General features: G+C 44.4%; 1 protein-coding gene across 2 annotated transcripts in view; it reads left to right on the top strand.

The window, feature by feature from the left end:
* The window catches only part of zdhhc3b (zDHHC palmitoyltransferase 3b), a 40,707-nt gene that overhangs the window by 16,264 nt on the left and 8,628 nt on the right, over window positions 1-15,815 (top strand). For both annotated transcript variants that reach the window (XM_084313101.1, XM_084313102.1), the window contains exons 2-6: window positions 3,514-3,845; window positions 5,986-6,110; window positions 13,699-13,795; window positions 14,749-14,830; window positions 15,037-15,167. In XM_084313101.1, coding sequence (XP_084169227.1) covers window positions 3,543-3,845; window positions 5,986-6,110; window positions 13,699-13,795; window positions 14,749-14,830; window positions 15,037-15,167 — 738 coding nt within the window. In that variant the 5' untranslated portion in view covers window positions 3,514-3,542. The remainder of the gene's footprint in view (window positions 1-3,513; window positions 3,846-5,985; window positions 6,111-13,698; window positions 13,796-14,748; window positions 14,831-15,036; window positions 15,168-15,815) is intronic.

Here is a 15,815-nt window from a genome sequence, read left to right as displayed (position 1 = left end):
GTTAAATTGCCATCTTGGGGCTCGGGAGGATAGTATACCAAATGTTCCTTTAAGGAGTAAATAACAGTGATCTGATAGTGCGTGCCGTTGGGTATCATTTCCACTTCATAATTATCAAATAGTCTCTGTGATGCAAAGACATAATCTATTCTGGATAATGTGTTATGTCTCGCAGATCGACAAGAGTACTTTCGGGTCGTGGGATTAAGTAATCGCCATAAGTCATTTACACCTGTAATCTTCGACCAATCCTTTAATGCCTTAGATTAATTCTTTTGTTCGCTGGAAAAGGCGAGGTAAGATTTGTCCATCCTTGGGTTCCAAATGGCATTAAAATCCGCACCTATTATAAATGAGTAATCGGGAATGTCTAACATTGCATTGGTTAGTGTAGTGAAGAAATCCTCTTCGTACAAATTTGGGGCGTATACCGCTACCAACGCTATTTTCCTGTTCTTGTGTACAATCTTAGCTATAGTTATCCGACCTTCTACATCAGACCATACTCCCTTTAATTCAATATTCAACTTACGTTTAACGACTATGGCTACACCCCGAGTTCTCGTACCAATAGAAGAGTGACTAATATTATGATATGTGTTGTCCGCTAATTTATCTATGTCTTTCTCTAGAATGTGCGTTTCGCTTAGCAGAGCAATGTCTACATGTTCTTTTTTCATCAGTGTGAGCACGCTTTTGCGTTTGAGTTGGTTATTTATTCCCCCGGTGTTCCAGATCATTATATTCAAACTAGCCATAATCTATACATGTTGTAGTGTAGTTTTTGGTAATGCTTCTGGAGTGCGAGGCAATAATAGATATACATCCAACTAGTGAGGTCCCGTTGAGAGCCGAGCTTAAAAACATACATATATACAAATAAAAATCCCCTTCCCTCCCCTCCCACCGAGAGTCGTACAGGATTGTGTTCCATGAACACAACCTTTGCGTATGACTCCCTCCCTTACACCACCGGATATCCCAGAATGATCCAATTATCCTTAACATTCCTATGTATACCATAGGATCTAACACTCTAAATTCTACCATAAGTAGAATGTCGACTGTGGCTTGGCCACTTTCCCGTTAAATAAAAATTAAAATAAGATAAAACTAAAAATAAAGACCAAAAATAAGCTTCAATTATCATGCCCTAATCACTTACATTTTATATGAACTTGTGTAATTTATAATAACCCATGAATAATATGGAGGTATTGAACTGAAAAGAGAACCTCAATAAATCAGAGAAAACAGAAGAAAAAAAAACAAGTAAAAGGAAGAGAACATTAACTTAGATCTTAAAATAGCTTTGCTATGCTTAAACATCTAAAGTATAAATTGGAGAAGTAGTGGAAATATTTCCAATTAATAAAAAGCAGTTTTAAAATACGTATATGCAGCATTTCCCCTGGCCAGGGGTGGGCGATGATCCGTTGTGAAGAATGTTATTCCAGCCGGCCGCTGCTGTGATGGTTCTGTGGTTCTGCAGCTAGATGCTGTTGGTTATTCCCCCGAAGGGCTTCTGGTAGTATGTCTGGCCACGTATTGCTGTTATTCCAGAATGTTCCCTATATCAAAGAATGCTTTAGATGTTCTCGATTATTCCAATATGTCGTTTTTACAGTGTTCGAATGTTCCAGTATGTTCTGGAGTGTTGTTAGAATTCCATACTCTTAAAATAAGGATCGCTTCAACGCCATGTTCATCTTCTCTGTATCGTTCCAATTTTGAATCCAATATGTCCGCAATAATAGAAGCCCAACGGGGAAAACATTCAATAACTCTGAGCTCGTAGGTCTCTCTGTCCCAAATCATCGGTTCATTAAAGTTTATATATGGTGACCATGCATAACAGAGATTAAAAGGCCATTTATACACTATCCTGCGTGTTGTGCTGACATGTATTTGGCTGCATCTTCAGGCGAGTTGAGGAAAACCCTTGCTCCTTGTTTATCGACGATGCGAAGTATTGCAGGGTATATTAATAGGGGTCTGTATTTCTCCAGATAGAGTTGAGACATCACCGTCTTGAACTTGGCTCGCAGGTCCACTACCTCACGACAATAATCTTCAAAGCAGTGTATTGATATATCCTTGTATTTCAGATTGCCTTTCATCCTGCGAGTTTCACGAATAATCATTTCTTTTATTTTGACTTGGCGCAGGATAACCAATATCACTCTGGGTTTAACGTTATTGTCACTGGATCGGGTCCCCAATCTGTAGCACTGTTCCACCTCGGGTACTTTAGGAAGGATCGCTGGTCCCAAGATTTTCTGTAATTCTGTGGCAAACTCTTCAGGGTGTGTGCAGCTCACCGACTCGTCCAGACCGACTATACGAATATTCAGCTTGCGTTTTTGATATTCCATCTCGAATATTTTGGCTTTCTGTTCTTCATTGATTCGCTTAAGCTCCATCGTTATATCGTTGAGCTCAGTCTTGAGTTCTTTGTAGTTTCCCTTCATCTCAGCAGTTAGGTTAACGTTGATATCATCTACGTTTTTGTAGATCCGAATGAAATTTTGTTGGTGGACTTCCATACCTGTTTCCAGTGCCTCGGTGCGCTTAATATGTGCTTCGGCGTCTGCTCTTAGCGCTTCTATTTTGCCTTCGATAGATTCTTTGATAGCATCTACTTTTTGGGTTATTGTATTCTCCATTTTTCTCATTTCCCGGATGATATATTCGGTGTCCGCGGAGGTATTTGTAGGGGTTGAACTTGAAGCGGCCACTGTCACGTCTATATTCTCTGCTATTTGCCGCACGTATCCTGCTTCCTTAGGCGGGTCCTCTGCGACTGGTTTTGGTCTCGTTGTGTCTTTCTTTGGTGACATCTCGATTCTTTTGGTCAATATAGTTAGTTGATAATCTCAGTTGATATATGCGTCAAGTTTTAAACGCATTGATGGTTTATAAATATGTTTTTAAAACGGAAAAAAAAATAACGGGTGAGCAGCTGTGTCACATGCGACTTACTCCATTCTAACGCTAAACCGGAAGATTTTTTAACTTTCTTACACTGTTTACTTTCTCATATTCTGAGTCAATTATATTGTTTACATTGTATTTTTTTTTTTCTTAATTTCTTTAAATATTCATATCTATATTTATGTTTTTCTACTACTACCCTGCCCATACCTGTACCCCCGCCCCCCACCCCCCTCCCCCCATGCTGCTATGATGCCTGAATTTCCCCAAGGGAATCTTATCCTACTCCCTACTCCTCCTTCCTCTCTCTCTGCCCCCCCCCCCCACGCACACCTTCTGGGGCGACAGTGGCTCGGGAGGTAGACCGGTCGTTTGGTAATCTGGAGGTTCCCGGTTCGATTCCCACTCCTACCGGGCAGCGTGTCGAAGTGTCCTTGAGCAAAAGACCCTAACTGCTCCCGATGAGCAGGTTGGCACCTTGCACGGCTACCTCTGCTGTCGGTGTGTGAATGTGTGAGTGGATGGGAACAAACTGTGAAGCTGCTACATGAACGCACCGTCTACCATCTACCTCCTCAGCATGCGGCTGGAGCTGTGGACCTTGTAGGATGAAGAGCCCGGGTCACCGCACCAGGGACATCGAGCGGCACGCCGGCTACCTGAGGCCCGAGCACTGCGCCCCTCCCCCGCTCCGCACCGGCGCCAACACCATGTGGTTCATCCGCGACGGCTGCGGCATCGTGTGCGGCGTCATCACATGGTTCCTGGTGTTCTATGCCGAGTTTGTGGTGGTGTTCGTCATGCTGCTGCCCGCCAAGCACATCCTCTACAGCCTCTTCAACGGGGCGCTCTTCAACAGCCTGGCTTTCCTCGCCCTCGCCTCCCACGCCAAGGCCATGTGCACCGACCCGGTCAGTCCGTCCGCTAGTGTTGTGACTTTGCAGTAGTCTATATCAAGTTTAGTGGTCTGTCTCTTAGTCAGTCTGTCAGCTGTCAAAAGACACCTTTATCCTGTTGTTGTATTAATAATAATAATACACTTTTTATTTGTATAACACCTTTCATACAGGGGATTGCAGTTAAAAGTGCTTTACATCAGTAAGAAATAAGACATCAGTCTAAAACGAGCAGCAAGAGCAAAGCATAAAGTGGGATAAAATAATGCAGATATATTAGGCAACATCATATCAGAGCCTAATGTTACCCAGCGGATAGTGGGGTGTAGAAAAAAAGAAAAATAATAATAATAATAGCAAGGGTAAGACTGGAATAAAATGATAATATTGATAAATGTAATTACGTCTCTCCCCCTTTGTCACTTCAGCAACTTCAAACTGTCTGTTAACTGCGCTTACACTGGAAAAAAGAATGCCGTCTCTTTGGTTACACACTGATGAAGGCCGGAGGCGGACGGTCGAAAACGTTTTGTGCATATATAAATTGTGCGTATTAAAATAAAATAACGATATTCCTTGAGTGCGGTCCCTACTCCCTTTTTTGTCTCTTTGGTTACCAACATTCCTTTTACAAAACATAACATGACAGTGGCGTCTTTAATTTCTTCTGATGAGAAATTAGACAACAATACCCTCCATACCGGAGCTGACTAGCACCACACTGATACATATTGTTGCTGTCTCCCATACGTTGACCCTTCTAACCTCCCTCTCAGGGCCAGATTCCCTCACTCCCTCTCATGGGCGAGGCTCCCTGTCAGGGTGCAGTTCTAGGCACGAGTCCCTTTCCACTACAATTAAAGGCACCTGGATGGTTAATGTCCAGCCTCTGCTATTGGGGCCTAGAAATAAAAATTAAATAATAAGAGAATAAAACAGAGGGAATAAAAATGATATAGTTGGGCGGTCAGGTGGCGTAGCGGAGATTGTGCTCGTCACCAATGCAAGAGGCTGCGGTCTCGACTCCCGGAGAGTCAGCATTTCCTTGGCTCGGGCTGATCGCTATACTAACTCGTTTGGCTGAGTTAGGGGGAGGGGAGCCGTGGGTGGGTCCTGGGCGTTGTGGACAGCGACCCCTACAGTTCGGTCGGGGCGCCTGCTCAGCAAGGGTAGGATCTGGAGAGAGGTAGTGCGACCTTCCACACGTTACACTCTCCCGGTGAGAATCTGCACGGCCAGGCTGGCTGCCGGCTGGCTGCACATGCGTCGCAGGAAAGCATGCGACAGTCTCCGGCCTCTCGGACCAACAGTAGGGGAAAGTGCGCAACAACCAGGAAGGGGGTTGGGAATTGGCATAACGACTAACGGTGGGATGGGAGAAAAATCGGAAAAAGAAGGAGGGGGAAAAAAGATAATAAAATAAATAAATAAATAAATAAAAAATGATATAGTAAGGAAGTGTCCTCTGACATGTTGTCCTACAGCTGTCCTGGGTGGGAACAGTGTGGTAAAGTAATCCCCACCACAAAATGGCCGTGTGAATAATGGTCAACTTCAACTGGCCCCGATTCATTTCCTTCTAATTAATCCTCTATTAATGACTTTTAACGTGTTCTTGATCCTTTACAAGAGATTTCAGTTTCATTATTTTCTGACTTGTTAAAAACCTAACATCCTAGCCTAGCATTTTGTCATTGCTGTGAATTCTTGTATGAAAGGTGCTATACAAATAAAGTTGATTATTATTACATTATACATCACATCCAGGCCCATGGACTGATTCTTTTGTAAGCATAATGGCTGAAGGGCTGGAATATGGGCCAAAATACTAAAAGGGCAGGTTTAAATTGATGGCCAGACTTAAATTGAATCTCTCATTCACGCAAATAATTTTGGGTTGAAATGTGAGAAACGCTTGCGCCCTCAGAATCCTGCTAGCGCTAGCCTGATCGTGAAAGTACTTGCTTCAGGCCTGACTCGACGTTTCACTGGCCACAGGGCCAACCTTATTGTTGGACCCTGTATAATTGGGACTCATTATGATCTATAATTAATTTAATTCTAATGTTCACTCGAGTCCCTTTTTACTTCCCTGTAGACGTGATCAGTAGTACAGGTGTGACTGAAAGCGTCTGTGACTCTCTCTCTGTCCCAGGGAGCTGTGCCTAAAGGGAATGCTACCAAGGAGTTCATTGAGAGTCTCCAACTCAAACCTGGCCAGGTGGTTTACAAGTGTCCCAAGTGCTGCAGCATCAAGCCTGACCGAGCCCACCACTGCAGGTAGTGTGTGTGTGAGTGTGTGTGTGTGTGTGCAGACTGGAGATTTGGGAGAGTCGGGGATGGCCATATAAGTGTCTGCAGTCGAGCGACATTGTACTACTTTTATACCTATTCTTATGTCTGCAATTTATGCATTGTTTTTTATTCTGTCAATCTGTGTGCTGATTTTATGCCTATGTTCATTTTATACTATATAGATAGTTATTCATATTTATTATTGTTATATTGTAGAAATGTGTGCATTGAAATGTCTGTAAAGTCTCGACGACATTGGAAATGAGGGTGACCTCAATTGTCTTTTCGAGTATAAATAAAGGTTGATGATATACCATGTATATTGCCATGTGAGACAGGGGGCAGAGCAGGTCTCTGTTTTTTTTTTTTTTTTTTTATTACCTTTTTCCCCCTTCTTTTTCCGTTTTTCTCCCATCCCAATGTTAGTCGTTATGCCAATTCCCAATCCCCCTTCCTGGTCGTTGCGCACTCTACCCCCTACCGTCGGTCTGGGAGGGCGGAGACTATCGCATGCTTCCTCCGACACATGTGTAGCCAGCCCACCGCTTCTTTTCACCTGGCAGCGCGGACTCTCACTGGGAGAGTGTAACGTGTGGAAGGTCACACTACCTCTCCAAGATCCTTCCCTTGCTGTGCAGGCGCCCCGACCGAACTGTAGGAGTCGCTGTTTACAAGGACCAGGACCCACCCACGCCGGCTTCCCACCCGCTAACACTGCCAATTGTGTTAGTATGGACGATCGGCCAAGCCGGAGGCTCCACAGCCGGATTCGATCCCACTGGCTCTGTGGTGGTAGACAGACGCTTAGTCCGCTGCGCTACCCGGCTGCCCAGGTCTCTGTATTCTGCACCTCCCTTATCTCCCACCCCACAGCTCTGACTCCTGCCAGGAGGTCTTAAATCCATGTTAAAAAAAACAGTGGGATACCTGTGCTGACGGGAGCTGTTGGCAGCAGTTTTACACTCCGAGTTCAAATACACAAGCACCCGCACCCCCCTTGAAGAGGCATTTAGACCTCTTTTGGTGAGAGCCAGTGCTATCGGCTTCGTGAGATTAGCACCTCAAGCGGTTTGTAATTTGTTCTCCAAAAGGAGGGAACCCTGAAAGTACGACGGGGGGCGATATGACCAGAGAACATCACATTCCTGTCGTGGGTGTGTGTGTGTTCCAGCAAGCAGTCTCTCCTCTTCTGGTGCTGTTTCTGTAACTGAAGCAGCATCTCGTTTCCCTGTAGACTCTGCAGGTTGAGTTCCCTCAGAGGCTGCTCAGTGGTGTGAGTGGAACACCTCAGGGATGAAAAGAGCAAACACGCCGCACAGTAATTGAATGCTGAAGTCAGTAGCCGTGTTTCCATCAACGTATTTTTGTACATTTTGTATTTCGTTAGAAAAGCTTGATGGAATCGGCAACATTCCATAAAACGCCCTCAATTGCGCAAAAACTACTTCTATTCTCGTTTTGAGTTTTACATTTTTTTTTTATTTAGCTAAACAGCTTGTGTGTGGTAAATAGGCAATGCAGGAAACACATTTATGGAATAAATAATGACGTATAGGACAGTGGCGGCTCGTGAATTTTTCTCCAGGGGGGTCGATCGATACCAAAAATGTACATGTACCAAGGTAGCACAATGCCACACTGCACACAAACACGCGCGTGTGCACGCATCGCGAAACCACACACTACTGTGTGCGTCAGAGAGCGTCGGTGAAACCAAAAGCATACGGATATTTAAGTAGGTACAGTTACAGTACAACTATCACCATTGCCATCAATCAATATGATCAGAGTCCATGCAGCTAGGTTTCCAAACACTCACACCCCGATCTCAACTCTCTCTCTCTCTCTCTCTCTCGAAAATTAACAACACGCTGCGAGAGAGAGAGAGAGAGAGAGAGCGAGAGAGAGAGAGACCGAATTAACTCACTGTTTACGTGGTCGAGGAGGGCTTGATAAAGTGTATAATTATGTCCACTGTTGTCCCCAGACTGTTGATGTATATCCACTGTCCAGACTGCATCCAGATTAGCTTGTTAGCACAACACAACAGTACTGTGATGAATGAATGAATGAGTCTGTCTTTGCCCATTTCCGCGTCGAACAGCCTGCAAACTACCTGGCGTTCTATCGCTCTGCTCTAAGACAAACTCTAACCTTAACCAACTTTGAAAGAGTGCCTAAGCTTAATCGTCGAAAGAACTTGCCGTCACGCTCTAAGACAAACTCTAACGTTACCTTGTCCTTAACCTACTTCGAACGAAGAGTGGCTTTCCCAGTGTAGAAACTGACGTCGGCCAATCAGAGAGCGTCTCCGCGAAATGCAGCTACGGAAATGATAGACGCTGCTTGCTTAGACCGCTTCAAAACGCGCCCGGCTTCCATCATAATACATCATATTTCAACGCACAGCGCGTTACGCACTGATTGGCTGCGACGGATACAGCGATGAAACCAGTGCACGGCGTGCACGCGCACTCAAAGCGCTATTGCGTCTAGCCCGAGAGAAATGCGGCTAGGAGAAATGCGGCTACGGTAACGGAACGTATTCTCTATCAGACAGAGTCGTCACTTCCTGTTCAGGAAAACGATTATTTATATTTGATATATTAACGCTATATTGTGCATTGGAAACACAAACATACTTAAAATGAGTAAATATTATTTATTTTAAACATGTTTATATTATTTATAGGGCTATAAAAAAAAATAAATGTCTTGTTCTTCTCTCTTTTAACCAGGGGGGGGGGGGGGTATAGGATAAAGTCTTGCATGACTGGTCAGCTGTTTGGTCCAATTCCATTGGACAAGAATTCTTAACTTATGATTGCAGCAAAAGGCTGTCTGTTACGGTAATTATCTCCACCACAGCTTCCCCAGAACTGTCAGATGTGGTGCTGCGTTCAGTGCTCTGGAGAGAACTGTCTGATGTGGTGCTGAGCTCAGTGCTCTGGAGAGAACTGCCTCGAAATTAGAGGGAGAAATGTATATTAGAAGGCCTTGTTCACACCTGGTTCATGGGATGAACCACAGACGAAGCTAGGAGCGATCTATTAATAGTACACATTCATTTTCCTATAGCTTAGGATTTAGGATAATATGTCACCCATGACAGAGGTCTCCAAGTCAGAAATGGGTGTAATGGGTTGATTTAAGTTGTAAGGTGTAATGAGGTATGGGTTGTAGTGCAAATTCTTTACCAATAAATATCAAGTGTGCTTAGGTGTACTAAAGTGGTTAAAGTGGGTGCTGCAGTGAGTTGTATGTTTAAAGTGAGTGTGTGCGTGTGGATGTGTGTGCTGTGAGTGCATTTGATGGTTGTTACATAGTGTTATTGAGCATCCTGATGGCCTGGGGATAGAAGCTTCTTCTGAGTCTTTCTGTGCTTGCCATGAGACTCCGGTATCGCTTGCCTGACCGCAGCAGTTCAAAGAGGCAGTTGTTTGGGTGGCTGGAGTCTTTGATAATTCTCTTAGCCTTACCCATGCACCGCATGTTGTAAATGTTCTGGAGAGTGAGAAGCCCCCCTCCAATTGTGCGTTCGGCTGAATGGGCCACTCTCTGTAGTCTGCTACGGTCTTGTGCGGTGCTATTCCCAAACCAGGAGGTGATATTGCCAGTCAGGATGCTCTCTATTGTACATGGATCGATTCTTAAGGATCTTCTGACTGACTTGGAACTTCCTTAGGCGCCTGAGGAAGTAGAGGCGTTGCCGTGCCTTCTTCACAACACTGTCAATGTGTGTGGTCCATGTCAAGTCCTCGGATATGTGGACTCCGAGGTACTTAAAACTGTTCACTCTCTCAACCGGTGCCCCGTCGATGCTGAGGGGGCTGTAGTCCCTGACCCCCGACCTCCTAAAGTCCACAATCATCTCCTTTGTTTTGCTGATGTTCAGGGAGAGGCTGTTCTCTTGACACCATCCCGCTAGGACCTTGACCTCTTCCAGGTAGGCCCTCTCGTCGTTTGCAGAGATCAGGCCCACCACTACTGTGTCGTCAGCAAATTTGATGATTGTGTTGTTGTTCCGCTGTGCCACACAGTCATGTGTGTACAGGGAGTAGAGTAGGGGACTCAGAACACAGCCCTGGGGGGCCCCTATGTTGAGAGTGATGGATGAGGAGGTGCAGTTGCCTGCTCTCGCCACCTGGGGTCTGCCCGTCAGGAAGTCCAAGACCCACTGGCAGAGGTCATAGTTCAAGCCCAGGTCCCTGAGCTTGGCTATGAGTTTGGAGGGGACTATGGTATTGAATGCTGAGCTGTAGTCGATGAACAGCATTCTCACATCGTTCCCCTGCCTCTTGTCCAGGTGTGATGCTGCTGTGTGCAGCACATGGGCTATGGCGTCCTCCGTGGACCTGTTGGGGCGGTATGCAAATTGCAGGGGGTCCAGGTTGATGGGGAGGGAGGAGCAGATGTAGCCCTTCACAAGCTTCTCAAAGCACTTCATGGCTATGGAGGTGAGAGCTACAGGGCGGTAGTCGTTGAGGCAAGCAGGCTTGGATTTTTTTGGGTACAGGCATAATAGTGGACTTCTTCAGACAGGTGGGGATGACAGCCTGTTCCAAGGACAGGTTAAATATGTCAGTGAATACCAGGGCCAGTTGGTCGGCACAGACTTTTAGGACGCGGCCGGGGATACCGTCCGGTCCTGCTGCCTTCCTGATATTCACTTTCTTAAAGGTCCTCCTCACCTCATGTTCTGTTACCCTGAACATCGAGTCTCCATCAGCAGCCCCCCCCCCTCCATTGCAGTGGCTTGTAGGCTGGTGTTGTTATTCCCAGCCTCAAACCTCTAGTCTCCCTGGTCTGTCTGGATGGGATGCTAGTTAGCAACCTGCAAGCTAGCTAACCTCAGTTCTCTACCTCATTTTAACACTGTTTCCGTTCATCCATTTCTCCTGTTAATCTCCAGTATTTCAGAGCAAGTCTCCTTCGTGATCATGGCACCCATCCCTTGAACTGGTGATTTGCGTCACACGTTCTCTTGCACATTTATTTCCTATCCAGAATATAAATGTGGGGGAAGCAATGAGCATCAGTCCAGTCTACAAGAGGAAGTTGACTAGATTCAGTTCTCATTTGCTTTCAGGATGGGCATTTGCCAATGTATTTAAAAGGCATGTACCTGTATAAACTATGAAACGGAGAACCATCATAATAACACAGCTGGGGTCTAAATGACCCTCAACATAGAAATAATCTTTCTACCATGACGGCTATAGCCTAAACAAAGCCAACCCAACCACAGAAACCACAGTAGTCCTACAAGTAGCCCAATACACTATTATGAAAAAGTAGGCCTACATGAGCCCTTAGGGTGACCAGATGCAAAAAGTCCAAAAGCAGGACAACAGTAAGATTTTGGTGGGACAAAGTGGGACAGATAGATAATGTAATTTTTTTTATTAGAATAACTCGTCTTCACCAAATAGATAACTGTTAAATCAAAATAAATACAAATTAAATACAGAATTATATCTCTCCACATTCATCTTGGCACTGGCAGCCGGCTTGTTACCACCTAACATCTGTTTTAAATATTCAAACTTTATCACTTGACAGGAATGTCTTGTGTTCGATGTTTTTTTTTTTGCTTCGAAAAGAGGGACATCCTCTCAATATGTGGGACGCGGTCTCAAATGGTGGGACAGTACAACCAAAAGGGGGACACCTGGTCACCCTATGAGCCCTTGGTATGGAAGCCAAAAAGTACATTTCATACCCTGGCTGTAAGACTATTGTAGGGATTAATATCATTATGGACATAATAAACATCTTGGACAAATGGAACTCAACTAGTTATTGTCATTTAGTATATTTACTTTTTATTGCAAAATTAAACTTAATTAAACTGGCATTAAAATGTCTTAAACTGTACTTGCTGACGCCTGTAGATACCCTTTATAATGGGACACAAATCATCCTTGTAGGTGATTTAAGATGATGGTGCATGCTGTATAATTCAGGATTTCCTTCATCAGCGGTGCCTGCGAAAGGCACACGGCATCATCAAGGACCACAGCCACCCAAAACAGACTGTTCTCCCTGTTGCCATCTTGGCTGCACGTACCACCAGACTCGAGGACAGTTTTTACCACCAGGCCATCGGGCTTCTCGACTCAAAAACCTAAATATACCACTTTGCATGTCTGCTTACCTGCTGTCTGCACTGTTTACATAAAACAACATCAACTATGACTGGCTGCTGCTAATGAACCTGGACTGCTACATACCAAATGTACAATATACTGTTTTTTTTTCTGATCTTTTCCCCCCTCCATTTTCCTCCGATTTTCTCCCATCCCAATGTTAGTCGTTATGCCAATTCCCAATCCCCTTCCTGGTCGCTGCGCACTTACCCCCCACAGTCAGTCTGGGAAAGTGGAGGCTATCACGTGCTTCCTCCGACACACGTCCAGCCAATCAACCGCTTCTTTTCACCTGGCAGCGCGGATTCTCATTGAGAGGGCGTAGCGTGTGGAAGGATCACACTATCCCACTCAAGTCCTATCCGCGCTTAGCAGGCGCCCCGACCGAACTGTAGGAGTCGCTGTTTACAACGACCCGGACCCACCCCGCCAGCTTCTCCCACCCTCTAATACTGCCAATTGTATTAGTGTGAACGGCCAGCCAAGCTGGTGACAACCCCGGAGCTGTGAGCTGGATTCGAACAGACGAATCTAGCCGCTCCGGGGTTTGGTGACGAACGCAATCTCCATTACGCCACCTGACCGCTATTACAATATACTGTTGTATACGCTTGTCACCTTTACACACAAATCCTCATTGTCACATTATGTATAATGTCAAATTCTATGTATCTCATTCCATTCTCCCATATCCAATTCCACTTGTGCAATGCTGTTGTATCCAGTTGTCACTTTTACACACAAATCCTCATTTTCTGTATATTATATAGTGTTACATCTTTTACTTGTTAGTCCTATTTATATAATTTTTTTTAATTGTATATGACTAGTGCTCCTACTACTGAGCTGACCTGTTCTCTCGTCCAGCACATTTCATTGTACCGTTGACCTCGCGTCAACGTACATATGACCAATAAAATAAACTTGAACTTTAACCTCAAAGAAGCTACCCACAACTATGACCATACATCATGTCATATTCACTAAACGGAATAACGAGACGAGAGACCGCGTCGGCATCAGAGCAGACCGGTAGAACCAGGATATAGCAGGGGTCCTGCAGGTGAGGTGATGATGGATTGTGACTTGTCAAAGGAGGCTTACTTGAGTCAGTCGGCTACACACTCCTTCAGATAATATAATATATCCCCCCCCCCCCTCTGCGATTGACAGTGCGGTCTAGCTCAGCAGGTTATCTGTCACGTCCCATCAGTCAATACTGACTGAATTAGACTGCTAAACCGTGTGTGTGTATGTATATATTATGTGTGTGAATTGTTAGTCTTAATTAAGTAGCCTATATGCTTCAGCTGCGTGGTCCTTTCCCTGCCCAGAAGGACCAGCTTGTGTTTGCTCATATTTTTAGCTCAGCTGTCTACCCCTGCCTTCATGCATAATAATGACTGTATGTTGTGTGTGTTCAGTGTGTGTAAGCGCTGCATCAAGAAGATGGACCACCACTGCCCCTGGGTCAACAACTGTGTTGGAGAGAAGAACCAGAAGTACTTTGTGCTTTTTACAGTGAGTCCTCAGTCCCCAGCGAGGCCTCGAACGTGACCTTACTGTGCACTAATGGACAGGGTCTCACCTTAGTGGTCAACTCCCATTACAATAATTATCATTGCCATGCCAACTAATTCACTGAGCTAAATTATTGCAAATCTAGATAAGTCTTATTACGGCTAAAATATGCAGATATCAGTTGAGCGTCCTCGTTAGTATGAATCATAGCTTAATCAGCTCAGTCTGGCCAGACTCCATGCTTTGACACATTGAAGGACCATACCGGTCTAAATAGCACATGCTTTACATTACACCTGACCATAATCTTTGCTTTGTTTACAATTTTTCTAAATGCAAATATTAGGATGATGAACCATAGCATTGTGTAGAACAATCCTACCCAAAATTATCTCGTGGTCATGCTAACAAATTGGTAGCTCCTTTAGAAAACGTGTTTTTCTGTTCATGAACTCACCGCTTTCCATAGCACAATACACGCATCGATTTCTTTGACAAGAGGCTACCAATTTGTTAGTGCGACCAGGACATATATTTTACGTAGATTCATCACCATATCGGTATGGTCCTTTTTAAAGCTTTGGGTTAGATATTTGAACCTCTGAAAAGTAAATATAGTCTGTGATGCATCTTTTTAGAATTCTTTATAAATAAAGTGGAATAAAAGTAGAAAACTGGATCCCTGGAACATTGCATGAAGCCAGAAATTATCTGTTTGGCCTCTCACCACATTTACTAAAGTTAATGTTGGTCAACATGGTTCCTAAAAGTCATTTCTGGATTTGTGTTCAGATAAAAAGCGGGATCTAAGCATTTAACAATTTATTCTAGAGGTATTCTTTTATCTTCCCAAAACTACATAGTGGAGATTTAAGAGCCCACACTGATATTTGAGTTCCACTATGATTGTATTACTCATAATGTGTTGATACTGGACCTTTGCTTCTTTTCAGATGTATATTTCACTAATATCCTTCCACTCTCTGATCATGGTGGCCTTCCATTTCATTTTCTGCTTTGAAGAAGACTGGTCAAGTAAGTGGCATTCTGTGTGCCTTGTGGTTTCCAGGGGCGGCAATTACCAGAGAGCAATATTATCATGATACTTTGAGTCTGTAAATGGCCGTCCACTACGCCTTGTGAAGATAAATGATAGAAGGGAGACATACCCATTCCTCTTCCATCAGTTCAGTGACCACCTGTGACCTGATGAACCGTCTCTCCGCTCCTCTCCTTCCCAGAATGCAGTACATTCTCTCCTCCAGCCACTGTCATCCTCCTCATCCTCCTGTGCTTCGAGGCCCTCCTCTTCCTCATCTTTACGGCGGTGATGTTTGGCACCCAGGTCCATTCCATTTGTTCTGACGAGACGGTAAGCGGCCGTCTTAAAGGCGCGTTTTCTTAAAGTTTGCAAATCAAGGACCCAAATCTAATTTTCCTCTCTTGTCGTGGGACTTGTGCTCATTAACACAATGGCGCCCGACCACGGATATATACGTGTTTCGAATCCATGCTTAATGGACCGAAGGACGGATATATCCGTGGCAAGTTGTTTAGGCTTTTATTCCATTTTAATAACTTATTCAAGGTTGCCGAGCTGCACTGCAGATGTACCCTACTCTTTGAATTCGAGAGTGCATTACTGGCCAGATCCTCTTAGGGGCGCTATCGCGATAATGCAGTGTTCCCTGTGGCCGAAGTTGTCTTTTTTTTACGGTTTACGGTTTATGGACTCAAAGGGACGGTTTATGGACTCAATTGACAATGAGAATGGACAGATAGCAATACTATAAAGCAGGGGTAGGCAACCCTAGGCACGCGTGCCTGCATAGGCACGCGGGGCATTTGCATAGGCACAGGGGGCAGCATTAATTTTTTTTTTTTTTTTAAATATTATAGTGAAATATTTTGCACTGTTGTCGCATTTATCTTGTTGAAATCCTCCCACAGGTTCTTTTTACTACCACATATTTAATTGAGACCCTTTATTTGTTTATTATTTCAATTTAGCTGGAAATAC

This window comes from Notolepis coatsorum (genome assembly GCF_963971535.1).
Source record: "Notolepis coatsorum genome assembly, chromosome: 4".
In the NCBI taxonomy this organism is placed as follows: domain Eukaryota; kingdom Metazoa; phylum Chordata; class Actinopteri; order Aulopiformes; family Paralepididae; genus Notolepis; species Notolepis coatsorum.
This window is presented reverse-complemented; position numbering and strand designations above follow the sequence as displayed.